Genomic DNA, 27265 nt, shown 5'->3' with positions numbered 1-27265 from the left:
ATTTTTTCCCCTGCCGTTGTAACTTTGAAGGGTCACTAAATGAACTGGTGTTGAGGGTTACCTGTGTTTGCATAGTTTGTTTAGGTTCATAAATCACACTTAATCAGAGTTTAAGCATAGTTTATTGAATAAATTACAGCAGATAGAAACACTTATCCAATCAACAATTTCATGCAGATTACAGCTGCACAAAGGACAGCAGTTTGAAGGTAGTTCAATCAAACCCCTGAACTAAATTGACTTTCTAAATTAGACATCTAAATTGAATCAATGCTTTCCAAATTGATCCAGCTATTTGATGGTCTTCTGCACATGTATAAAAAGGGTTTCCTCCCAACTGAAGCAGTTTTCCGAATGAGATTGACGAAGTGATGGATGATCTCATTCAGAGAATAAGTTGGTTTGAAATTCTGAATCAGACTTTTAGATTGTCTAGAACCACATGCTCTGACAAATTTTGGAGCAAAAAACCAAATGTATGTATGTGTCATCTATGTTTTTGTCTTCTCAGAAACAACTGTCTGAATCAATGATAGTGGTTCCCAAGAGAGATCCAATGTAGCAGAGTTCAGCAATAACCACTATGCAACGTAGCCTAACTTTGATGGTTTTGCAGAGAACTGTGATGTCATTCTATGCACATCCAAAATATTTGTTATGCTGAACTCCAATCTGTGGTTTATGGGAAGAGGAATAAAAATACGGAAATAGAGTCCATCTTTGGAGATTAAATTTTAAATTCCAACAGACCAATCGTAGTATTTGAAAATAAGTTATATTTATGCAGGTCTATTAGAGTGACACACAAGAACTCATTTCTGCAGTAATGTTACCTTCACACTTCATTTCTTCATCTGGATTATCCTTATCCCTTTATACAATTATTGTTTTTGACCATACCACATCTGATATAACAATAATCATTTGTATTCTGGCCTCTGTTATCAGGAATAGTAAAAAATTATAAAATTAGTTTTCGGAGCTTAAAACTTCCTTTTTTCTTTAGCAGGTGCCTGAGTTGCTCACTATTTCTACCCAACTAGGATGGAAACAGATATTAAGGAAGAAAAAGTCTCAAAGTAGAGCAACCCTTTTCTATCATTTGCACATTTCTTTAGGGCCTGGCAAAGTTTCATAAAAGATAACATGCCTCTGGAGATTTTAGTTAGATACATTTATATTTACATAAATACAAGATCTGGAAAAAAGCTGAGTTCATAGGTTCACGAGCGTCTTAATACATGCCCCTGCCTTTAACTGATGTTTTAAGTTATATTTATTTTGTAGATATATTTATGTTCAATGCGTCATGTCTTGAGCGATTCTGTTGATTCTTCTCTACCACTTGTATCGTTAACCAATCCTTTAAGTCGGGATAAATGATGCAAAGCTCTATGGAAAAAAAAAACACGGCTATTCTGCTTACAATGTAAGTATACAAAAATATAAAGCTAATTGACAGACTAATTCCACGATGATAGTATTCACACAATTTGCCAAGCTAGGAATTTATGATTTATTGAGCAATTTATAATATCCTGGTCCCCACAATTAGGGGCATATTATGCATTACACGATCTTGAAACAAAGCATTTTTTACTTATTATATTATATGTGAACCAGACTACCAAATTCCAAGGACTCGGTTCCTAACAAGTAAAGTCAATGCCGCTACATGTTCATCATAATGCAGATTATGTACCTCTAAAAGCATCATTAAATGTGGCTTTGGAACATTTTTGTTCAGGCTGAAGGATGATTGCTCTTACTTAGACACATCATGGGATAAAAAAAACCATAACTGCATTTTTCAAATCTCTCTCCACATGCCTATTTTTAGAGTACGCTGCCGTAGATAGGATTCACCGGAAGAATCTTGCTGCCCTATGCGCTTTGCGCGAAAGGAACCAAAGATGATGATGAAATGACAGGAGAGTAGCATATCCATAGATTGACCCAGAGATTATTTTTCATGAAGCATCAAAGAATTTGCTTCAAAGTGCGCTTTAGTTCAGTAACATGCTTCCCATCATAGCCAGTTAGATAACTAAAGAGAAATTGTAAGTGCCTCAGTGGAGGGCTAAGAAATCCAAATTAAGATTTACAAATGGAATAAATTCACAATTTCTTCTCCATCCAATCCAGGTTTAAAAATAACATAATAAACAATTATACAGTGGTTTGTCATTTAATTTAGGAGAGCCCTAGTTTAAAAAAAACCTCGCCATTTTAATAGGGACCGTTACAAAGTACAAGCAGTCCTCAGTTTACAGACATTCATCTAGTGACTATTCAATGGCAGTGAAGACACAATGGCCCTGAAAAAGTGATTTACTATTGGTCCTTGTGGTTAAGACCGTTGCAGAATTCTCATGATCAAAACTGGGGAGCTCGGCAACTGGCATTATTTACAATGGTTGCAGCATCCTGGGTTCATGTGACCTATTTGTAACCTTGCCAGCCAGTTTCCGACAAGCAAAGTCAATGGGGAAAGCCAGATTTGCTTAACGACCCTGTGATTCATTTAACAACTTCAGGGATTCTCTTAACAACTGTGGTTAAAAAAAGGTTGTATAACCGGGTGCAGCTCAAGACTTGACAAGTTTCTGTTTAGCAACAGAAATCCTGGTCCCAATTGGGGTTGTAAATCGAGGATTACCTGTAACCTGTAACCATGTGCATTTTTGGACATAAGACTCCACAACATCAGACCTCTTTCCACAGGGTGTTATAAAGAACACTGTATTGTCATGAGCCGAGGTGGCGCAGTGGTTAGAGTGCAGTACTGCAGCTACTTCAGCTGACTGCTAGTTCAGCAGATCAGCGGATCAAATCTCACCAGGCTCAAGGTTGACTCAGCTTTCCATCCTTCCGAGGTGGGTAAAATGAGCACCCAGATTGTTGGGGGCAATATGCTATTTAGTACACTGTCTTTGGTGTAAGCCGCCCAGAGTCCTTGGAGAGTGGGCGGCATAGAAATATGGCTAATAAATAATTAAATAAATAAATAAATGAGACTTGGCGATTTGGTGACATCTCTCCCATTTTTAACTGATCTTGCAAAACTTCTATCATTTTTAATTTTTTAAAAAATTAATTTACATTGCGGCTTAAGAACTTGTTGGCACCATCCTGCTGAGGGGGCCCATATGCCACGGTAGTCGCAAATATTGCCTTGTGGGTCACTGAGCCGAGTCTAGGACGACTCACAGCAGCCAGGTTGATGTGGATGGAAATGCATGTGCTGGGCTGCCAGCAGTTCGGGGAGGCAAGGAGCTAGTGGAGTGTCAAGTTGTCCCCATGTCCAGTTAGCCAGTGCGATTTTTTCCGCACCGACCCAGCCACGCCAGCCATCCGTGTCCACTCAGCTACACCCAATTGGCCATCTATTTGACTGCACTGAGTCAGAGGCACCGAGCCATCCACACCTACCCTGTTGTGGCCCGTCAGCAGCCTGTGCAGCTAGTAGCTGATTCCGACAGCGAGGAGGCTGGTATGGTGCTCCGCCAGCAGCCTGTGCAGCTGGCACTCAAGTCAGACAATGAGGAGGCTGGAGAAGATGTTGTCCCAGAGGCGGGAACTCAGCCAGGGCCTTCAGAACCTCCAGAAGCTCCCATAAGCGAAGAGGAAGAAGAGAAGGAGCCTCTTCTCGATGCACGGGCATGCAGAGCTGCCAAAAGGCAGGAGTGGCTCCTCAGGAGGAGGTCTCCTCAAGAGTAAGGCTTGGGACTAATTGACAACTCCCTTAGCCTATTTAAGGAAGGATGACAACTGAGGCAATTTGCAGGGAACAACTTCGTTCACTTTCCTTCGCATCCTGATCTTAGTTCTCTTATCAGCTTCCTGCAAATTGCTTCTGGGCTTTCTGCCAACCATAGTAAGATTACGATTATTTATTCTTTGGATTCTTGTAGGCTGTTAAGAAAGTTAATTAACAGCCTTTATTTGAAAAAGACTTATTTAATTTAGTAAACTAAGATTTGTACAGACTTTGTGTGTGCTGCGTTCTTCGGGGTCCGTAGCTGGGGCAGAACACACCTAGTCGTGTCCATCCATCCACATCCACCTATCCATGTCAACCTGGCAGCTGTTAAGACATTTTATTCAGGTTGTTCTCAATGAAAATGACAGCTTCCACAGGCAGCGTTCAAATGATTTCTCTTGTACGTGAAAAGAGTTGAAGAGGAAAGAAGATGCACATGAGGTCACCTTAGAATAGGCTACTGGCATGGATGCTAAACCTCCTAGGTTGTGACACAAGGGAAAGGGTGCTTCAAAGCATCAACTGCAACAAGGCACACTTCACTGTAGCTAGATTGGGAATCTCAGCCTCTGAAAGTCAGCCCTTCTTACCTCTGAAGGGACTGGGCCACAGGGATCATATCACAATCGATCAACTTGAAATCTTCATCTCCACTTGAAACCTTTAAAAAAAAGAAAAGAAAAAAGAAGAAGAAGAAGGAAATGTTATTGCTCAATAGCGTAGTCTGGGATAGAAGTTATATTATTATTATTATTATTATTATTATTATTATTATTATTATTATTATTATTATTATTATTATTATTATTATTATTTCTCCTTGAGGGAAAATCCAAGGACAAGTTTAAAAGGGTGTTTCACTTTCCAAGGTATTGACAAATAAGAATAATATCATTGCATGACTTACTCAAATTTAAATATTTGGAGCTCCGTATAATTCCGTGAAAAAGTGTTCTACCTCCTTTCGTATTTCCGAAAGGTGTCTTTGGCATTGAATGTTATCAAAGATTCATTTAAATCCTGATGTACGAGAAGACACAAGGTAGTCTAAGCAAATAAGTAACAGTAAAGGATGGCGCTGCTTTCAATTATTTCCTAAACTAAACTTTCCAACCTGCAATATGCCTGTGTGGACACCTAATCTAAATTTATTCATCAGTTGCCCAACCTTTTAGCTGTTTATATTTCCTGTAATTGACAATCAACTTTTCAAATCATTTTGCCTGGAAAACTGCTTCAGACTAGCAAACTCTGAGGGTTTTCGACCATGAACAGCTCGTTCCTGCCATAATGTTTCTCTGACTTAGGCATTGTGAAACACAATGTTTCTGCGTTTGGGAACACTATCTGCCTGAGCCAACGTCAGTGATGAGCCAGATAGCTCAACAGTCTTCTTTGCCATTGTGGGATAGGCTGAAGTCAGACTTCCTTCAAGGATGGCCTGTGGTGCAGGACCTACGGAAAACAGTGGTGAAATCTAAAATTTGTTACTACGGGTTCTGTGGGCGTGGCTTGGTGGGAGGGGTGGTAATGTGACTGGGTGGGCGTGGCCAATTTTTTTTTAACTTTTAAAACTATTTTTTCTACAACCTCTTTGGCGAAGGAAACAGAAGAGGTTGTTAAAATGCTTTTAAAAGCCTGATGATCCCAGCCGAGCCGCACGATCATCAGAGGCTTTTTTTTTTTTTTTTTTACTTTTAAAAGCATTTTTTCGGCCTAAGATGTTGTAGAAAAAATGCTTTTAAAAGTAAAAAAACCCAGCCTCTGATGATCGCATGGCTCAGCTGGGCGGGGCGCGCAGGGATTTTTGCTACCGGTTCTCCGAACCACCCGCAGCCATCGCTACCGGATCGGGTGATCTGGTCCGAACCGGGAGCATTTCATCCCTGTGACCGACATCTCCTGCAGCACCCTCCCGGCCAAAACGGGGCATGGCGGGGGGGGAGCTCACGTGACACCCCCGCACCCTGTTTTGGCTGCCAGAGGTACCGCGGGCTGGCCTTTTGCTATTTCCAGGCAGGCCCCACGGGCCAGATTTAAGCACCCAGCGGGCCAAATGCGGCCCGTGGACCTTGAGTTTGACACCCCTGGTGTAAGTCAAGGACTACCTGTATTGGGGAATGTAGGGCTTGGTTTCATTCTAGCATAACACATATATAATTGGCATAACATCCACAGACCCCTATAAGTGATACTTCTCTAACTTTTTTCTGTATAATAGGCCTTTGGGGTTTTTATAGCTGTCGTTAAATGGTTCGTAAATGTCTGTGAGCCAGGCACGACCTGCCTCCTTAATTATAGGGAGAACTTTACAGAGAGGTGAGAAAAAAGTTGAAGTTTGTTTTGATTATAGGGCAGGGTCGACTCAAATCATATCTAATTGTTCAATGAAATGGCCATAATTATGTCATTAACTAAATTGATCAAACAGGTATGTTATTTTTCTGTTTTGATTATTCAACGCATCCCCTGCATTTCTGTTTATTCCTGTTACAATATTCCTGTTACAATAATAATAATAATAATATAACAAGAAGGTCAATGAATATGTTTTAGAATGAACATTCAATTGAGCATTCATAACATTAACTATTAAAAGCTTTGGAACAGAGATGTGTTTAACCATCGTCCTAAACAGTGAAAGAATCAGAACTCCGAAGGCTAAGAAAATGGGATGAGATGTCCCCTTGTAGCATCTTTTCTCATCTCCTGAGATTCTTCCCCCTATATTTGTCAAACCTACCATATTATTTCTCCATTTTCATTATCTGGTTCCTTCCGAACTGTGAGGAGGAATCTATGTGAAGACAAGCCAGTTTGCCAAGATTTGCCTTAACTCCAATGGAATATTATTCATACATGCTGCCACATAAGACATCTCTTTGTTTTATGGAGGGTGTTGTTATTGCATGCCCCCTCTTTTTATACCCAAGGATTGCTGGTCCATCCAGCTTTCTGTGTTTGAAATGGGAGGTCACCGTTGTTAGTGCTACTTGGCCTAATCATGGTCCTTAAGGCTGAAAGCAGCTTGAGACAGGTTGCCTATTTGGGAAATAGAAGATGGCTGGTCGCTCACCCCCTACATGGTCATGCCACCTACATGCCCCCTGCCCAGACCCCTGCTTTTTTCCCTGCCGTTTGTCAACGAGCATACCTCTCCTCGTTGGCTCTTCCATAAGGAGGAAAAGGAAACTGAAAATGGATAAGGAATCTCCTGGCACAGCATCACTTGTGGCTCTGGATCTCATGTTCTCCAGTGCAATCTATCTTCCAGCTGGTTTCAGATATTTCCAACACCCAAAAAAGGCCCTCCCATGGATCCTTATTTTGATCTCTTGGATCCTATATATTTTTCTACCTACACTTTGCCTACCATGTCTTGTATAGGCATACTTCCTTGCTCTTTATTTGATCTTGTTTCATCTTCTGCCTTCTTTCTTTCTGTCCCTCTTTTATGTGTGTGGGGTGGGTGGGAATGCAATATCATGCTGTTATTGTCTCAAAATGGACCTTAAAGGAGATGCTTTTATTTTCTAAAAGGCAGAGCTGTAGGGCTACGTCAAGTGATAGAATGAAAAACAAAACAAAACAAAACACCAAACTATAATGTAACTGTAATTGCACTCTAATTCCAATAATTTATCAGTAGGACTCACAAGAAACTGAAAACACTCACTGGCAAAGTTATGCAAAAAATTCAGAGAAGCTAAAAGAAGGTGATTTTTTTTCTCCACAGAACTAGAATGTAAAGGTAGAAGCACATGTGGGTGTGTTTCCTGCATGGGTCCTTGGACCCATCCATCCACTGGGAGAAAATGACAAAGCCTCACCACTCACGAATAAATCTAGGAACTCAGGACGTGGACAGGATTCTGGGTAGACTGAACGCGACCACTTGTTTATTGGACCCGTGTCCTTCCTGGTTAGTACTGGCTTCCCGGGAAGTGACACGAGGCTGGCTCCAGGGGATTATATACGCTTCGTTGGGTGAGGGTGACTTTCCCGCCGCCTTGAAAGAGGCGGTGGTGAGGCCTCTCCTCAAGAAGCCTTCCCTGGACCCGGCAATGTTGGTAAATTATCGTCCGGTCTCCAACCTTCGCTTTGTTGCGAAGGTTGTTGAGAGTATGGTCGCGCAACAGCTCCCCCAACACCTGGATGAAACGATGTATCTGGATCCGTTCCAGTTGGGCTTCAGGCCCGGGTACAGCACGGAAACGGCATTGGTCGTGTTGGTTGATGATCTCTGGAGGGCTCGGGACAGGGGGTGCTCCTCTGTCCTGGTCCTGTTAGATCTCTCAGCGGCTTTTGATACCATCGACCTTGGTATCATGCTGCACCGGTTGGAAGAGTTGGGGGTGGGAGGCACTGTGTCGCGGTGGTTCTCCTCCTTTCTCTCTGACCGGTCGCAGTCTGTGTTGACAGGGGGACAGAGGTCGACCCCGAGGCCCCTCATATGTGGGGTGCCGCAAGGGTCGGTCCTCTCGCCTCTCCTGTTCAACATTTATGTGAAGCCGCTGGGTGAGATCATCCGTGGTTTTGGGGTGGAGTACCATCAGTATGCTGACGACACCCAGCTGTACATCTCCACCCGGGATCACCCCAACGATGCCCTTGAAGTGATGTCCCGGTGCCTGGAGGCCGTACGGATCTGGATGGGGAGGAACAGGCTCAGGCTCAACCCATCCAAGACCGAGTGGCTGTGGTTTCCGACGTCCCGATATAGTCAGTTGACGCCATCACTGACTATTGGGGGCAAATCATTGGCCCCCACGGAGAGGGCTCGCAACTTGGGCGTCCTCCTGGATTCACGGCTGTCTTTAGAAGAGCACTTGACGGCCGTGACCGGGAGGATTTTTCATCAGGTTCGCCTGATTCGCCAGTTGCTTCCCTTTCTGGATCGGGACTCGTTACGCACGGTCACTCATGCCCTTGTCACCTCCCGCCTGGACTATTGCAACGCTCTCTACATGGGGCTCCCCTTGAGGAGCACCCAGAGGCTCCAACTGGCGCAGAGTGCGGCCGCGCGGGTGGTAATGGGATCGACATGGCGTTCCCATGTAACACCCCTCCTGCGCGAGCTGCACTGGCTCCCGGTGGTCTTCCGGGTGCGCTTCAAGGTTCTGGTTACCACCTTTAAAGCGCTCCATGGCTTAGGACCTGGGTACTTGCGGGACCGCCTACTACCACAAATAGCCTCCCACCGGCCGGTACGCTCCCATAGAGAGGGGCTCCTCCGGGTGCCGTCAGCCAAACAATGCCGACTGGCGGCCCCCAGGGGGAGAGCCTTCTCTGTGGGGGCACCTACTATCTGGAACGAGCTCCCCCCAGAGATACGGAGGATCCCGGATCTGCACACCTTCCGCCGCGCCTTAAAGACCTTACTATTTCACCAGGCCGGCCTGGCCTAATTTTCCCCCTCTTTTATAAAAGATTTTTAAAATTTTAAATATCTTTTAGTATTTTATATATTCAATTTTAAATTGGTTTTAAAAGTTTGGGGTTTTAAATTTGTCGGGGCCAAAATTATTTAATTTGATTTTATTCTATTTTTAAATTTTGTATGTATGTGTTTTTATTGTTTGGCTGTGCACCGCCCTGAGTCCTTCGGGAGTAGGGTGGTATAGAAATCTAATAAAATAAATAAATAAATAAATAAAATAGCGCAGAGCCAGATGCAGATAAGCATACAATAACTAAACACCACGGAGAATCTCATTTTATACAGAGCAACTTACTTTTGGGGACTCTTCATTTGGTCTGTCAGATTTGTTTTTGTGAAAGCTGTGCTGAACTGCTTGAAGGTTAAACAGCATGAGTTTCAAAGCTTCTACAGGACCATGATGATTTCCACCTGAAAACGTACTCTCCTGGAATCAAAGAAAGAAAGACTCTGCCTATCAAAGAAAACTGAAAAAGTTATCTTTCCCAAATGGACTGTGATGAAAAAGTGAATGTTTCCTTTATGTTTACTTCCTATTACCTATAAAGAACATTTTGAAGTCTCTGTAGGAAATCTCTTCTTTAGCCTTTGCTCTGTCCTAAGATAGAAATATTATATTCATATATTTAAAACCTAGAAGTTAAGAAGTCTAACCAAAACATTCCCTTAGCTCTGGGTATTTGGACAATATTGGCACTTGAAACAAAAGTATGGTACCATGATTCCCTCCAGAATATGGGTTTTTCTGGAATTAAAGGTAGATCAAAGTAGTTGAGAGAAACAACACCAATTATTATAAGTTATATGCCAATGGTAAACAATTGGAACAAACAGATTAATTTGTGTATATTCACAAAATGTTTAATAAAGATGAAAAAAAAAGAAGAGACATTTTAAGATGTGCAAATGCTGATAGAAAGACAGTATGCTGTCTGTTGTGAAAATTTAATGTTTGTTGCAATGAATGGAAACATGTCTTGGTGTAAGAGCTTATTTCTCCTATTGTTATATGGAAGCAAGAGTTGGTTATGCCAGGGAAAACATAAAAGCAAGCCATCTATAATGGGAATGAGATATTTAAGAATTGTGTGGCTAACAGGATGGTCAGAAAAGAATGCATGATGAATGAATATGAACTGAATGCCAGAGTGAATGACCAGTATGAAATACATATTTTGAATTTATTTGGTTATACAAAAAAATTAAAGAAATACAAAAATGTACGAAGGAAGAAAGGATAATTGTAATTGGATAAGTTGATGACAGTTCCAAGAGAGATGAAATGATTGAAGAACAAAAGACAGAACAAAAAGAACAGGTTTATGGACACAGTAAAAGTGAGGAAAGAAAGAAAATTATGGAGAAGTCGAATCTAAATTTAAATTTCCTTTAATGTTTTGCCTTTAATTTATTTTGTTTACTATTTACTTTGTTTCTGCGCTTTGCATAACACTTCTTAGCTTGAAAGAAAACGGTGTGATAGATATGTATGTATATCTAATTCTCAGGCCAGCATTCCTGGCTTTATTGTTGCCTCAATGAAATTGAGAGCACATACCTAACTGGTATGGACAATTGTGCAAAATTTTTGGAAAGCCCTGCTTTAACTAATGCAGGCTTAATGTTGCTGTTCATCCCTTCATGTTTTAGTTACCTGTTGACCATTCTGCAAACAGTCTTCTAAAAAGTTATTGACCATGCTGGCCTTGGGGTTTGGTGGAGAATTCTCCTCCACACAGGATACAGGTACCGGAGATTTTCTGTAGATAGAAATGTAGACATTAGGAACCTGAAGTAAGGAACACTTTTTAAAGTTTCTAAATTATGTTTATACACTGTAATTGAAAAAAAAAAAATCATTACAATCCAAGAATAGCTCAATGCATAAATATATTCATAAATTCCAATTGTTTTTCCCTTCAATTTTTAACTGCTTATCCTTTTTTCCTTTGTGAGTTTGCTATTGGCTTTGAGAGCTCTAACTAACTGCTCCTTTCAAACTCATCAGATAGACCCTCATTAAAACCCTTGCCTGCAAGTCAGCCTTTTTGGTAGCTTTAATCTCAGCTAAGACCCTTGGTCAACTAGGGGCTTTCTCGGTATGAAGGGATCCATGCAAATTCCATCAAGACAAGGTGATGCTACACCTGTATCCTTTTTTGTGACCAAGATCAGTGCCAGATTCCATTGAGCCCAAGAGACTGAGCTTCCCAATTTCTTCCTGACCTACCCATCCGATGAAATGAACCTGGTGTCAGGGTTCCAGGTAATAGACCCATTGCAAGCAAAACTCCAAGGCAGGTAGATTCCTCAAAGAATAGCTTTATTGGAAATATATTGGCACAGATCTGGTGAAAACTGACTCTAAAGGGTCCCTCTGTTTTCACCTAATTAGAAGAGAAAGTCCCCCTCCCATCCCTATGATTTTTTTTAAATGTTATCTAATTCTGGGTTTTATTTAATTGACCAAACTAAGTAATAATTTTAATTAGCAATTTTATGAAGTTTGTGTGTCTATATTTTTCTTGACTGTACACTGCCTTGAGTCCTACGGGAGAAAGGCAGTATAGAAATATAATAAATAAATAAATAAAATCCCAATCAATCAGTCACATGGCCCAATCAAGGCAGCATCCACTAGTCTGGTGACATCACTCCTCCTTCCTCCGGCCAGGTGTGAGAACGTCCTTGGTTCTCAAGAGAAAGTATTTTATTTTGACTACACAGCCCCAGCTATCTCTAATCCCCCCTCCCTATCCCTCGGCTCTAGTGTGGCAGCATTGAAACTCCAAGATGGCTTCAGCCAGGCCAGCTTCCGGTTGACATCTGGCACCAGCTAAATGCCTCCAGGTTATTAATACCAGAGATACCACATTTAGAGCTAGAGGGCTGAAGGGTTATTTGTCCCCAATAGAGCAAGAAAACTGGGAAGATACCCATCATCAGCTAGTGGGTCAGGGAATGCATTGCTTTCATATACACAACCTGCAAGATACAGCTATTTTATGGCATCACAACTTCTACCCTCAGGGGAGCGGCTACATTAACAGTCCTACTTCCAAATAGTAAGAGGCATTTGAAAAGTGGGGACTTGAGGCAAATCTTTTAAGTTCATTAGAAAATAGGCGGATTTGACTTCCTGCTATGCAATATTCCTTTCTTGTCAGTTCCATCCTTTAACACCAAGAATGGTATTAGACTTACTACGAAGTACCATTCTGGTCATTGGTGATGGACCAGATGGTCCCACCCTATCAGAAGGACTCAGAGTCAGAGATGGTTCCAGTAATTAAAAGATTTAATCATTAACTACTTCACTTTGCTATTGTAATTTCTTTTTGGTGCTTCTTGCTGGACAAGGTTTTTATTCTTGATGCAGTGAGTTATTGAATAAAGAAGAAGCTGAAGTACACTTAGCTAAAGTGGTTGCATGCATTGGGTTTTTTTGTGGGACAGTAAGAAATCTTTAAGCCTTGCCTCCTAGCTTGAAAGAGTTAACTTTTTCTTGTTTGGTCCACTATCAGTACCCAGAAGTACTGCTCTTTCTCTTTCTTTCTTTCTCTCTCTCTCTCTTTCTTTCCTCTTTCCTTCCTCCCTTGAAACTTGAGCTATTATTCACCAAGCAACAAATGCACAAGGCCAGAAGGGTTAGAAAACAATAAAACTGCACAGGCAGATTCTCAGCTGCCATTTTTCCAACTCCCCAGTCCTTGTAAAGAGCCTGCCCCCAAGCTATACTATCCTCTATGAAAAATTATATTCTGAAAATGCAACTCAATTCTTAGCAGAATTTCCTAAGAGAGGGAACAAAATAAGCAAATGTCAAAAGGAGAAAAGGATTACTGAGGTGGATTTTGCCTCCCAGCTTTGTTGCCAGGCGAATGGCTGCAGGACACTTGTCACCTTCTTGACTAAACAGGAGTGCCTATTCGTTGTGTGGGTTTTAGAGAGAAAGAGAAAGGTTTTGGAGTGGATTTCAAGGAAATGAGGATCTCACAGAAAGGGTCTCCAGAACCATAAAAAAAGATTTTGTATTAAGTACAAGCAAGTAAGTTGCTGAGGTGGGCTGGTGAATAGAGCACGCATTCATTATGTTGTGGGGAAAATAAGAGAAGGAAAATGTGTTCTCATCTTATTTGAAAAAAATAATAAAGATGGGATAGAAAGAAAGGAAGGAAGGAAGGAAGGAAGGAAGGAAAGAGAAGGAAGGAAGGAAGGAAGGAAGAAAAGAGAGAGAGAGAGAGAGAGAGAGAGAGAAAGAAAGAAAGAAAGAAAGAAAGAAAGAAAGAAAGAAAGAAAGAAAGAAAAAGAAAGAAAGAAAGAAAGAAAGAATGAATGAATCTGGTCATGGTTGGCCGATTACAGGTATTTCTCGGCTTACGACTATTGTTTAGCGTCTGTTTGCAGTTACGATGGGGCTGAAAAAAGTGAGTTATAACCGGTCCTCACACTTATAACCATTGCAGAATGCCCACAGCCATATAATTACAATTTGGGCACTTGAAAACTGGCATGTATTTACAATGGTTGCAGCACCCCAGAATTACATGATCACTGCTTGTGATCTTCCCAGCCCACTTCCAATAAGCAAAGTCAATGGGGGACTCGAGCCGGTTTTGTTTAATCACAATTATGCGACTGGCATAATGACTGCGGCCAAAAGGTCATAAAATCAGGCACAGTCACATGATGACCCACTTAACAACTGCACCATTTAGTGATGGAAGTTTGAGGGCTATCTGTATGCTCAGAACCTGCCAAGAAAATATCTTAGTTTACTAAGTACCTTCCAGGATCCTAACTGTGCTCCTCCTTATTTTTTGTTTCTTCAAGAAATCTTTATTTATATGAGAAATGTTGGTGCTTTCAGTTGCTCTCTTACAGCCCAGGTTGCTTCAAAACATTTGCTGGGCTTATCTGAACTGCACTAAAAGGAACTGCACAGCCACACAATACATAGAGAAAGTGCCACTTGCATTCCTCCCTCAACTAGGTAGTTATGCCTCTCATAATGTTGGAAAAATTCACACTAGAATCAGAGAACAGGCAACAGTGACATCAAACCTTGAGCCTTGATAGTACAGTGGTCTACGCACCCTGTTATTAACACAGATGCCTGCAATGACTGCAGGTTCGAATCTCGCCAGGCTCAAGGTTGACTCAGCCTTCCATCCTTTCTAAGGTAGGTGAAATGAGGACCCAGATTGTGGGGGCAATAAGCTGACTTTGTATAAATATACAAAAGAATGAAGGCTATTGCTTAATGCATTGTAAGCCGCCCTGAGTCTCCGGAGAAGGGCGGCATATAAATCAAATTTAAAAAAAAACAAAAAAAAAAAAACAACCCACACTTTATTATTTTCATGGGAGGCCACAAGGGAAGTAGGAAAAACTTCCTGCGATAAGGCAGTATCAAACAACTTTTGCAATGTTAAAAGAAACAAATATATGGGCATGTCAATGATGCCATCAAGAGTTGAACTTGACTCAAGAGAATTTACACCTATCCAATCACAAAGAATTTGGGAAATACCATATTTTTCAGAGTATAAGACGCACCTTTCCCCCCCCCCCCCCCCAAAAAAAAGAGGATGGAAATGTTGGTGCATTTTATACACTGAATACAGCCATTTTTGGCCTCCCGAAGCCCTGCCCCGCTCAATCTATTTTTGCGAAAAAGAGGCCCGTTTTTCACCCAATTTTTGCAAAAAACAGGGACGTTTTTGCCCTCCCCCAGCCCCCAGGAGCACTCTGTAGGCCTCCCAAACCCTCTGCGTGCCTCAGTTTTCGTAAAAGGGCAAAAAACAGTCCATTTTTCACCCGTTTTTGTGAAAAACGGGACCCACAGAGGGTTTGGGAGGGCTGCAGAGTGCTCCTGGGGGCCAGGGTGGGCAAAAACTTTTTTTTTCTTACTTACCTCTTTGAAATTTTGGTGCGTCTTATACACCAGTGCGTCTTATAGTCCGAAAAACACAGTAGATGAAAAAGCACTATTTTCATTACATCCACATTCTAGTATCTGATCTGATACCTTTGTATCTCCGAACTGAGTGGTGTAATAAATTATGTATGTGTGTGTATATGTGTATATTTGAGCCCAAAATTTCTGCTGCTAAGCAAGACAGGTCAGTTTTCCCCATTTTGTGACCTTTCTTGCCACAATTGTTTAGTGAATCAGGGGAGTTGTTAAAGTTGGTAATGTAGTTATTAAGTGAAACTGGCTTCCCCATTGAGTCTGCTTCTCGGAAGGTTGCAAAACGGAATCACGACCCTGGGATACTGCAGCCGTCATAAATATGAGCCAGTTGCCAAGTGTCTGAATTTTGATCATATGACCATGGAGATGCTGCAAAGCTCCTCGGTATGGAAACTGGTCATGTCACTTGTTTCAGTTCCATTGTAACTTCAAATAGTCACTAAACAAATGGTTGTAAGTCAAGGACTATCTGTATTCAATGTCAATGGCTAACAAAGCCTGTGGGAAAGTAACTCTGTGTTTCCCAACTTTTTTGTTGTCTTGTGACCGTGAATATTGACAGCTATTTCCCTGTGCATTAAATGAGAGTAGAACATACGTTCCTAAAGTAAATAAATTACATTTTCAAGGAAGATACAGCAGCCTTCCTCAAACACAGCCCTGCCCACACGTTTCACACAGTTCCTGGCCATTACTCAAGTCAACCTTGACCTTCCAAAAGCATTGTATGCATTGTATGCTGTAAGAGAGAATCCCGTGGAGTAAGCACAAAAGGAATAATCAGTTTATGAGCACATAAGCAGGCTTGGCTCTTGACATAGAGAAAAGGGCCAAAAATCTTCAAGGAAAATTATTTGTCCCTAGGGGGATAATGAGCCAGTGTGGGTAACAGAATTCTGTGGATGCCACTTGCCATTTGGTAGCTTCTCAAGCTACTAAGGAGAAGTGAATCTGGAACTCTGTGTTCCTTTCTTAATACAATGATCTGGAGTCAGCTGAGGAAGCTAAGTGGTTGAGGAGTCAGGAGAGCTAGAGAGCATTCAGTTAAACTACAGATGCACTTGTGAAAGAGATGACTTTCAAAGGGGAGTGGACAAACTCATGAAGAATCTGGCTTCACCATTACGACAACAGGGTCTAGCAGGGGTCTTCTTAGGTTTCTTGTACAAATACCATTTTATGACATTCAGGTAGATTGGAGAAGCTGGTATTCCTCAAGCTATTGCTGAAGAGTCCCACTCTGTGTATCCATAAAAAATCTTAATGGGGTTCTCGTATACTCACAAACCAATTGGAACATTATCCCACAATCTTTCTGCTTCTAGCACATCCACGGTACAAGGACTGCCGTCATTTTTCAGGAGACTAGTTGATTCCTCAGCAGAAGGTTCCAGCGCCCTCCTTGCTTTCTGAATCAGTTTCTCTGTGTCGTCTAAAATAATTATGTCACAATTAGTCACATATGATACGTAAGGTACATATTGCATATTCTTTCAAATAAATACGAGTGCCTAAAGGAGGGTCAGGAGCCCTCGGGAACAGTAGTTAGAATGCGGTATCGCAAGCAAACTCTGCCCACAGCCTGGAGTTTGATCACGGTTGACTCAGCCTTCCATCCTTCTGAAATCAGTAAAATGAGGACCCAGATTGTTGGGGGCAATATGCTGACAGAGAGTGGTGTAAAGCACTGTGGGGCAATATATAAGTCTAAGTGCTATTGCTATTTACAGCCTTGGCAATTTTAAGATCAGTGGATTTCAACTTTCAAAAATCCCTAACCAGGCCCAACCCATAAAGAATTGCACTTTATTCATTAAATCACTGCTAAATAAAGCATGGTGCTTCACGGTATCTGAACTGAATCACTAATTGTGCCACATTCCCAAAAGTTGACAAAGTATTATGGGTTACCTATAAGAGGATCCTTGTGCTCTCTTAAGCCCCGCAGTAGAAAACAGGCACTTAGAGAATCTTTGGGGTGATTTGATTGAGTATCACACTCGTGCTTTAGGCTCACCACATCATTATGTCTTTTAATATTTTGAAACGCCATCAACTCCCGATTATCTTGCAAAGACAGGTGTGAGGTCTGTGTAGAATTTTCACTTGAATCCAATAAGAGATTATGATTCTTCAGCCAGATGGGATACTTGGATTCAGGAATACTGCTTATGTCTGAAATGCTCAACTCGGTTTTATGGCTTGTCAGCCATCTTGGATAATTCTTATGAAGTACGGTCTCTCGGCTGGCAAGCTGGTCATTCCCAGGCAGCACAGAATGATGTTTTTGAAATTTATATCGTGTACCTTTTTTTCTGCTACCTTCATGGTATGAGGAGGGAAGCAAGGAATGTTTCCAAGAATTTTCTTTTTCTTTATCGTGGAAGGATGAAGTCCAGTGATGAGAACAAGAAGCAGATGTCGTCCAGGACCTCCTGTTCACATTGCTTCTCTGAGCTGATGACCTAGAAATCCTGAAAGATGGGGAACCATCTGCAGGAAATGCTAAAAGATCATCTGTAGTCAGACTGGCTATATCTGGCTCATAAACAATTCTTCTTTCCAGACGAGTATGCTGCTTGACATTTTCTAAAACAAGAAGAGACATAATTTGACTTAATCTATAAGTCCCAAGAAAGGAAATATTTCAAAAGTTACTCGTAATCATTCTTGTCAGCCAGCCAACAGAATATTCTATACCATCTTTTCCTTCTAATGTTGAGGCTCATTTCTAGATTAAAAGATACTTTTTCATTAAGTAATGAGCTATTTTTTCAGACCATGGGTACTATCAAATGATGGTCCGGGCACCACGTTTTTTAAACTCTGAAATTTTTGAAGATTTTCATTATCTCAATCTAAAATTTCATATGACAATGCTGAAATCTTGGGAGATTTGCTGATATTGCACTGTTTGGGACAGCTGTTAAAACTGGTTTACGGACCTACAGGGATCATTTTAGGATATAATGATGATTCATCAGCCACTGGCTGTTGCTAACTGAAGTTCTAGGTTTTCTTGATAGACATATGTTTTTTGTCAAATACTTTTACCTGTCCTACCTGAATACAAAGACACTATTTTGACTGTTTCATCACATAAATAACATAAATATGCAAAGACAAATTAGTGTCCAGCATTTCAAATTATATTGCGGGCTGGATGACTTTGAGGTAATGATTCATTCTTAGCCCAACCACCCTCATTAGGGTTGTTTCTTGAGGAAAAAAGAAGCTAAGGCATAATGTTCACCACTTTCATTTCTGCAAAATACAGACAATATATGAATGTAATAATAATAATGCCTAACAATAATAATATGAATGGATTACTGTATCAACTACATGGGTTAGCTTTTATTTACTTCCATAAAACATATCACCAACTCATATTGAAAAACACAAATGCACTACAAGATAGGGAATCCAAATAACATTAGATACTTCTAGAAAATCAAGGCAAAGAAGAGGAGGAGGAGGAGGAGGAGGAGAGAAAGAAGGTGAAGTCATCAACTACATGGGCTTAGCTTTCATTTATATTCTCCATGAAATGTATCACCAACTCATATTAAAAAAAACCACAAATATACATGACACAGGGAATACAAATAACATCAAACTTGTATAAGGAACACAGGAAATTGTGTGTTGGTTATAGAGAGATGGGTACCATACAAATTTAATAAATAAATACATTTAAGAAATAAATGAATAAATAAGAAATATATATTAGCTTGACATTTGGATGTTACCGTATTTTTTGGAGTATAAGATGCTCCGGACTATAAGACGCACCTATCGTTTTTGGTGAGGAAAACAAGAAAAGGAAATCTGCCTCTGCCGCCCAGCAATTTTGTCTCATTGCAGCAAACAGCCTGCTTTACTTTCATTTTCATTTTCAGCATAGCTTGATTAGCACGAGAAAAAAAAATCTGCTCCAGCAATTTACCTCCTTGCAGCAAGCAGCAGAGGCCGGCGCAAAACAGCTGAGAACAAAACAGCTGAGAGTCAGGACACCGATCCAATCAGCTTGTGCTAATTAGGCTGTGCTGAAGCTGAAATGAGCTGTTTTTTCTTGCTGTTTGCTTGCAAGGAGGTAAGCTGCTGGGAGGTAGAGGCCAAAGGGGGCTGGGGGGGACAGTGGGTGGGCAGGGCTACATTCAGTGTATAAGACGCACCTAAATTTTCACTCCCTTTTAGGGGGGAAAAGGTGCGTCTTATACTCCGAAAAATACGGTATTTTCAGGGTGACCTCTAATATAGATTTCTCCCCACACACATTACTGGAAAGGAAATATACACACATACCACTCTTGGCCACAAAATCGTCCTTTGAGAACTTGAAGTTTTCAGGAGCCCTCGGAAGAATTTCAATTTTTCCAGTTCTGACGCCTGGCGATGAAAGACTGAGATTGAAATCTTTAATATAGGCCTCTAGAGCTTGAGAGGCAGAACTATACACTTTGTCCTTGTATTGGACTGAACTGTGACTCAAGGAGTCATGGCCACTCTTAAAGTTACCACTTGCTAGAAGAGATGACACAGTTGTTTCTGGAGAACAGATATTGCTTTTTTTAACCAAGCAGGACATTACTTTTCATTCAGGGGCCTTTTGCAACTTCTCCTGAAGCTTTCAAGAGCTGTCAATAAGCAAAAAAATAAAAATAAAAATACAGCTTTTGAGTGTCACCCTGAGACACAATAATACATTTTCAAATCTGCCTTGATTTTCACATTTAACACCCCGCCCCCCAAAGAGGAGGTATTCTGTTTAAATTATTTCATTTATAAGTTATATTGACTGTAGCAGTTTTATAAGGCTGTAGGTATACTATACAGATAATGACTGAAAACCAAAATAATATTTTTGCTAAATTGAACTGCAAAAAGTGTTTTCTGGTTTCTAAGTTTGCTAGTTTAGCATTTTGTGTTTATCCAGGCATTATGGCTTGCAAAATGTAATGTATGGCATACTGTATTGTGTGAAACCAGTCAATTGTGATTTACATCATACAGGAGCTATAATTAGCACCTCAACCCAGTAATCTCTTATTATAGTTCATCGCAGTCAGCCAGATATTTAGACTCGCTTTATCCACTTGACTCCGGGAAGGACTTGAGACAGGCAGATGTTTTCATTTGATGGTGTTAAAGGTATTATTGCAGGATGCAAGTTGTTCCAAATAAAGCTGCCTTTTGCAATTCCAAAATATTTGGGGCACCAGTTGAAAATCATCTGCATTCACAAAATCCCCATCTGTCACTTGCAAAAGGCAGCTTTACTTGGAAAAACTTAAAGGCATCTATTATTATTGGTACCATCTTTTTTTAGAATAGAATAGAATAGAATAGAATAGAATAGAATAGAATAGAATAGAATGAATTTTTTTTATTGGCCAAGTGTGATTGGACACAAAAGGAATTTGTCTTCGGTGCATAAGCGCTCATTGTACATAAAAGAAAAGATATGGTAATCAAGAATCATAAGGTACAACACTTAATGATAGCCATAGGGTACAAATAAGCAATCAGTAAACAACATCAATATAAATCATAAGGATATAAGCAACAAAGTTACAGTCATACAGTCATAAGTGGAAGGAGATGGGTGGTGGGAACAATGAGAAGATTAATAGTAGTGCAGACTTAGTAATTAGTTTGACAGTGTTGAAGGAATTATTTATTTATTTATTTATTTATTTATTTATTCGCATTTCTATACCGCCCTTCTCCTTTCGGACTCAGGGCGGTGAACAGCCAGATAAAAAACATCTATACAAACATCACAATTAAAATAAAATTAAGATAATTTATAAATTTGGCTCATAATTTAAAACTTGTCAATTAAAATAAATATTAAAATTTTAAAAATTTTAAAACTAACCCTAAAATCAGGACAGACCAGCTAGTTGAAAAAAATGAGTTTTTAGGGCCCGACGAAAAATCCGGAGGTCGGAGATCACTCGTATCTCTGGGGGTAGATTGTTCCATAGGGTAGGTGCCACCACAGAGAAGGCTCTCCTCCTGGGGGTCGTCAGCCGGCATTGTCTGGCCGACGGCACCCTGAGGAGACCCTCTCTGTGGGAGCGAACCGGCCGGTGGGAGGCTATTGGTGGCAGAAGGCGGTCCCGTAAGTACCCTGGCCCTAAGCCATGGAGCGCTTTAAAGGTAATCACCAACACCTTGAAGCGCACCCGGAAGTCCACCGGAAGCCAATGCAGCTCGCGCAGGAGAGGAGTCACATGGGAGCGCCCCGTCGCTCCCATAATCCCCCGCGCAGCCGCATTCTGCACCAGTTGGAGCCTCCGGGTGCACCCCAAGGGGAGCCCCATGTAGAGAGCGTTACAATAGTCCAGACGAGAAGTGACGAGTGCTTGAGTGACCGTGCGTAGGGAGTCCCGGTCCAGAAAGGGACGCAACTGGCGTATCAGGCGAACCTGACAAAAAGCCCTCCTGGCCACGGCTGTCATATGCCCTTCTAAGGACAGCCGCGCATCCAGGAGGACACCCAAGTTGCGGACCCTCTCTGTGGGGGCCAATGATTCGCCCCCAATAACCAGCGATGGCGTCAGCTGGCTATACCGGGACGCCGGCAGCCACAGCCACTCGGTCTTGGAAGGGTTGAGTCGAAGCCTGTTTCTCCCCATCCAGACCCGCACGGCCTCCAGGCACTGGGACATCACTTCCAAGGCATCATTGGGATGGTCTGGGGTGGAAATGTACAGCTGAGTGTCATCAGCGTACTGATGGAACTCCACCCCAAAACCACGGATGATCTCACCCAGCGGCTTCACATAAATGTTGAACAGGAGGGGCGAGAGGACCGACCCTTGCGGCACCCCACAAACAAGGCGCCTTGGGGTCGACCGCTGCCCCCCTGTCAACACAGATTGCGACCGGTCGGAGAGATAGGAGGAGAACCACCGCAAAACAGTGCCCCCCACTCCCAGTCCCTCCAGCCGGCGCAACATGATACCATGGTCGATGGTATCAAAAGCCGCTGAGAGGTCTAATAGGACCAGGATAGAGGAATAACCCCTATCCCGGGCCCTCCAGAGATCATCCACCAACGCGACCAATGCCGTTTCCGTGCTGTACCCAGGTCTGAAGCCGGACTGGAGCGGATCCAGATAGACAGCTTCATCCAGGTACTGGGGAAGCTGTCGCGCCACCACACTCTCAACAACCTTCGCAATAAAGCGAAGGTTGGAGACTGGACGATAGTTAGCCAAAATAGCCGGATCCAGGGATGGCTTCTTGAGGAGAGGCCTCACCACCGCCTCTTTCAAGGCGGCCGGCAGGACACCCTCGCTCAAAGAAGCGTTAATAATCCCCTGGAGCCAGCCTCGTGTAACCTCCCGGGAAGCCAGCACCAACCAGGAGGGACACGGGTCCAATAAACATGTGGTTGCGTTCAGCCGTCCCAAGATCCTGTCCATGTCCTCGGGAGCCACAGGATCGAACTCCTCCCAGATAACATTCTCAAGGCCTGCCTCAGTCATCTCGTCTGAACTAACCCAGTCGGCGGCCAAGTCTTCCCGAATCTGAGTTATTTTATCATCCAGATACTGTACAAAATCCTCAGCTCGGCCCTGCAAGGGGTCCTCCCGCGCTCCCAGATGGAGGAGGGAGCGGGTCACCCTAAACAGGGTGGCTGGGCGGTTATCTGATGACGCGATAAGAGCGGCAAAATAGCTAGATTTCGCCGCTTTTATCGCCACTAGGTAGGTCTTAATATGAGACCTTACCAGTGTCAAGTCAGACTCGGAACGACTGGCCCTCCAACTGCTCTCTAGGCGTCTTTTCCGGCGCTTCATCTCCCTCAGCTCCTCGGAAAACCAAGGAGCTAGGTGAGTTCGGTGCCGGGTCAGAGGCCACAAAGGCACGACCCGGTCCAAAGCCCCGGCAGCCGCCCTATCCCAGGCGGCCACCAGGTCATCAGCCGAGTCATGAGCTAGAGTCTCAGGAAATGGCCCAAGCTCCATCTGGAACCTATCAGGGTCCATCAGGCGCCTGGGGCGGAACCACCTGGTCGGTTCCGCCTCCCTGCGACGGGGTACGGCGGTCAGAAAGTCAAGTCGAAGGAGCGAGTGGTCAGACCATGACAAGGGTTCGATATCTACATCCCCTATATCGAGGCCACTCAACCACTGACCAGAGATAAAAACTAGGTCCAGAGTGTGTCCCCCCATATGAGTAGGGCCGTGAATTACTTGGGTCAGGTCCATGGCCGTCATGGAAGCCATGAACTCCCGAGCTACCTCAGATGTTTCACCGATGGATGGCAGGTTGAAATCCCCCATGACCACAAGTCTGGGGGTATCAGCCGCCACCTCGGCTATAACATTGAGGAGCTCGGGCAGGGTCGTTGCCACGTGGCAGGGAGCCAGGTACGTGATCAACAGACCCATCTGCACCCCGCGACCCCACTTCACAAAAAGGGACTCACATCCGGCTATCTGAGGTACAGTGGTCTCCCTCGGATCAAGACCTTCTTTTAGAATGACCGCCACCCCCCCGCCCCTGCCCTGAGCTCTCGGCTGATGAAATGCCCGGAAGCCTGATGGGCACATCTCCACGAGGGGAACTCCCCCCTCATGGCCCAACCAGGTCTCCGTGATACCTGCCAGGTCCGCTCCCCCCTCCTGAATAAGATCACAAATGAGGGGGGCTTTATTTACCACGGACCTGGCATTACATAACATCAGCCGGAGACTCGGGCGCTGAGACTCTAAACAGCCTGGGGAACGGGAAGAGCTAAGGGGGCCGGGGCACGCAATCGCTCGAAGATAGCGAGCACGAGCCCCCACCACATGATATGGCCCCCTGCTCCCGCCATACCTGCCCCTCCCACTCAGTGTGTTAATAGAGAAGCCCTCACTAGAGGGCATTCTAACATTCTATTTGTTTTAAAGAGTGATGACATTCAGGAAAAAACTGTCCTTGTGTCTAATTGTTCTGGTATGCAGTGCTCTATAGCGTTGTTTTGAGGGTAGGAGTTGAAACAGTTTATGTCCAGGATGTGAGGGGTCTATAAATATTTTCACAGCCCTCTTTTTGCCTTGTGCAGTATACAGGTCCTCAATAGAAGGCTGGTTGCTAGCAATTTTAAGCCATAAATTATTCAATAACTTAAATTATTATTTCAATTAACTGCATTAATAATAATTTAAATTATTTTATTATTTAAAATAATTTCAATCAATAATTAAAAAGATTGTGGCATAGTCAGACAAATGTTTAGACTGGATTTAATATTTTTATCCACCGATCAAGTCCTTCCCAGGGACCCTGGATAGGCAGATGCTGTTGTTTAATGGTGTTAAAGATACCAACTGTGTTCAAATGGTGCCCCAGTTGTTTTGGAATTGCATCCAAGGGACTTAAAAAAATAAAAATATTATGGTCCTTTGTATAGCCAGCCAGATGTTCAGACTGAAGTTGGCATTTTTGTCCACCTATCAAGTCCTTCCCAGATGTTGATGTTTGCTGGTGTTAGAGGTATAGATGCAGGATGTAAGCTGTTGCAAGCAAAGCTGCTTTTTGCAATTGAAAGTGACAAGACAAAGTCACAACCGTCTAATATTATGCATGTCTGAACATCCATCCAATTCAACTGCTGAATTAAATCCTGAATAAGAACCCTTGAGATAACAGATTTTAGGTTATTTTCTGGTAAATGGAAGTAAATTGATGGTTTAGGCATGAAGCTTGTCTTAGGGGCATGGCAGAAACATATTAACTACCAACTGTTCGTAGTTAATATTATGTTTCTGCCATGCCCCTAAGACAAACTTCATGCCTAAACCATCAATTTACTTCCATTTACCAGAAAATAACCTAAAATCATAAAGCCTATGGGGAGGGGGGGGGTTGCCTGGGCTACTAGATCCAGAAGCCACATGAAGTTACATCTCAGAACATATATAGGCAGTCCTCAACTTATGACCACAATTGAACCATACAAATTGTATGTTGCTAAGCGAGAAATTTGTCAAACGAGTTTTATGCCCGTTTTACGACTTTTCTTGCCACCATTGTTAAGTGAATCACTCCAGTTGTTAAATTATTAACCCGGCTGCTAAGCGAATCTGGTTTCCCCCTTTGATTTTGCTTGTCAGAAGTTTGCAAAAAAAAAAAAAAAAAGGAGGGGGGATCAGGTGATGCCGGGACACTGCGACGGTCATAAATGTGAATCAGTTGCCAAGCATCTGAATGTAAATCGCATGATCCTGGACACGGGTCTCCAGCCTTGGGAACTTTAAGACAGCTTTGCTGGCTGAGGAACTTCTGGGAGTTGAAATCCACAAGTCTTAAAGTTGCCAAGGTTGGAGACCCCTTGATATTGGGGATGCTGCAATGGTCATAAGTGTGAAAAATGGTCCTAAATTACTTTTTTCAGTGCCGCTCTAATCCGATCACTAAGTGAGCTGCTGTAAGTCGAGGACTACCTGTACAAATCTAATCTTCTACTGATCATTATAATATTAATAATAATAATATAATATAATATAATTCCGTCAACACTGTCAAACTATTTACTAAGTCTGCACTACTATTAATCTTCTCATCGTTCCCACCACCCATCTCCTTCCACTTATGACTGTATGACTGTAACTTTGTTGCTTGTATCCTTACAATTTATATTGATATTGTTTCCTGATTGCTTATTTGTACCCTATGACTATCATTAAGTGTTGTACCTTATGATTCTTTTTTTTTTTTTGCATTTTTTAAAAAAAGCATTTATTTCCTCTTTTGTAGAATAGAATAGAGTTGTAAGGGACCTTGGAGGTCTTCTAGTCCAGCCCCCTGCTCAAGCAGGAGAACCTATATACTGTTTCAGATAAGTGACTGTCCAGTCTCTTCTTAAAAACATCCAGAAGTCTCACGATTTCTGGTGGCAAGCTGTTCCTCTGGTTAATTGTCCTCCCTGTTAGGAAGTTTCTCCTTAATTCCAGGCTGCTTCTCTTTGTTTAGTTTCCATCCATTGTTTCTTTTTTTTTTTTTGAATTTTTTTTGAATTTTTAAACAAACAAAACATAAAAAATCCATCTTCCATTAACAATTACAAACAGTGTGTCGATCGGTTACAAATCCTTTGTGCTTCGTCCCCATATTCATATTTTACTAATTATCTAAATTTCTCTTATTATCAATCTAATATATATCTTTGTATCATTATCCTCGTTTGTCATTTATCTAACAATGGCATTATCATTCCAAAAGAAATTATTTTCACATATTATATTATAGCATTCATTTTATAGTTCATATTTCCATTTCATGATTCTCGATGAACGTATCCTTTCTTTTATGTCCGCCGAGAGCCTATGCACCAAAGAAGAGATTCCTTGTGTGTCCAATCACGCTTGGCCAATAAAAAAATTCTATTCTATTCTATTTTTTTTAAAAAAAATTGATTTATATGCCGCCCTTCTCCGGAGACTCAGGGCGGCTTACAATGCGTTAAGCAATAGACTGTATTATTAATAAATAATACAACATAATAATATAATATGATAATCAGTAGAACTAATCAGTACAACTAATGTTCCCTTTTATTCGTATCCATTCCACATATTCAAATTATGTTTATGTTTATGCTATCTAATACATGCTTGACAAAATAAAATAAATAAATTAAATAAAATAAATAAATAAATGAAATAAAAAATGAATAAAATAAAAAATAAAAATAAAAAAAATAAAAAACCCAGAATAGAATGAATGAGCTGGAAGGGACCTTGGAGGTCATCTAGTCCACCCCCCACCCTCACTTCCCCCCACTCAAGCAGGAGGACAATCTCACAGGCTTTATTGTTTTTAGAACTGAGGGCAGGAATTTCGGCAGTTTCAGAGGCCAGCTTAATTCTCTCCTTCGGGCCGTGTGAAAGAAATCCAACCGCTCTCCCTCTCCGATCTCACCTGCATCTCCTCTTCGCTCTCCCGCCCGCCGGTTTGAAAACGCCTCAGCCCCTCCATGCCAATGGCGTCGGCTGGCACTGCAAGGCGCATGCTCCGTCCCTCCCGCGCGTCCATTGGCTCAAAGCGAAGCTCCGAGCACGGGATCCCGGAACCACAA

General features: G+C 42.1%; 2 protein-coding genes across 2 annotated transcripts in view; both read right to left on the bottom strand.

The window, feature by feature from the left end:
• Positions 1-9549, bottom strand: part of LOC117654709 (uncharacterized) — a 35539-nt gene extending 25990 nt beyond the window's left edge. The window contains exons 1-2 of the mRNA XM_087885556.1: positions 9499-9549; positions 4354-4424 (exon numbers count right to left, since the gene is read on the bottom strand). The gene's annotated coding sequence lies outside the window, so the exon portion shown is untranslated. The remainder of the gene's footprint in view (positions 1-4353; positions 4425-9498) is intronic.
• On the bottom strand, positions 104-27258 carry C2H18orf54 (chromosome 2 C18orf54 homolog). The gene is made up of 8 exons (XM_034401532.3): positions 27109-27258; positions 19489-19820; positions 17092-17769; positions 16465-16612; positions 10858-10963; positions 9499-9630; positions 4354-4424; positions 104-1392 (listed from the first exon to the last, which is right to left on the bottom strand). Exons 2-8 carry the CDS (start codon positions 19769-19771, stop codon positions 1308-1310), a joined length of 1503 nt encoding a protein of 500 aa, XP_034257423.2. The 5' UTR covers positions 19772-19820; positions 27109-27258; the 3' UTR covers positions 104-1307.
• Positions 27259-27265: the final 7 nt, after the last annotated feature.

This window comes from Pantherophis guttatus, chromosome 2 (assembly GCF_059756535.1).
Source record: "Pantherophis guttatus breed Tessera chromosome 2, ASM5975653v1, whole genome shotgun sequence".
Taxonomy (NCBI): Eukaryota; Metazoa; Chordata; class Lepidosauria; order Squamata; family Colubridae; genus Pantherophis; species Pantherophis guttatus.
This window is presented reverse-complemented; position numbering and strand designations above follow the sequence as displayed.

What these genes read in the sequence shown, in the direction of transcription:
- C2H18orf54 (XM_034401532.3), bottom strand. Translation starts at nt 19,771, where the DNA reads ATGTCCTGCTTGGTTAAAAAAAGCAATATCTGTTCTCCAGAAACAACT. An exon ending in CGATTTTGTGGCCAAGAGTG is followed by an intron (nt 17,770 to 19,488) that starts GTATGTGTGTAT and finishes TTCTTGTTTTAG; the next exon opens with AAAATGTCAAGCAGCATACT. An exon ending in GCACAAGGATCCTCTTATAG is followed by an intron (nt 16,613 to 17,091) that starts GTAACCCATAAT and finishes TAATTATTTTAG; the next exon opens with ACGACACAGAGAAACTGATT.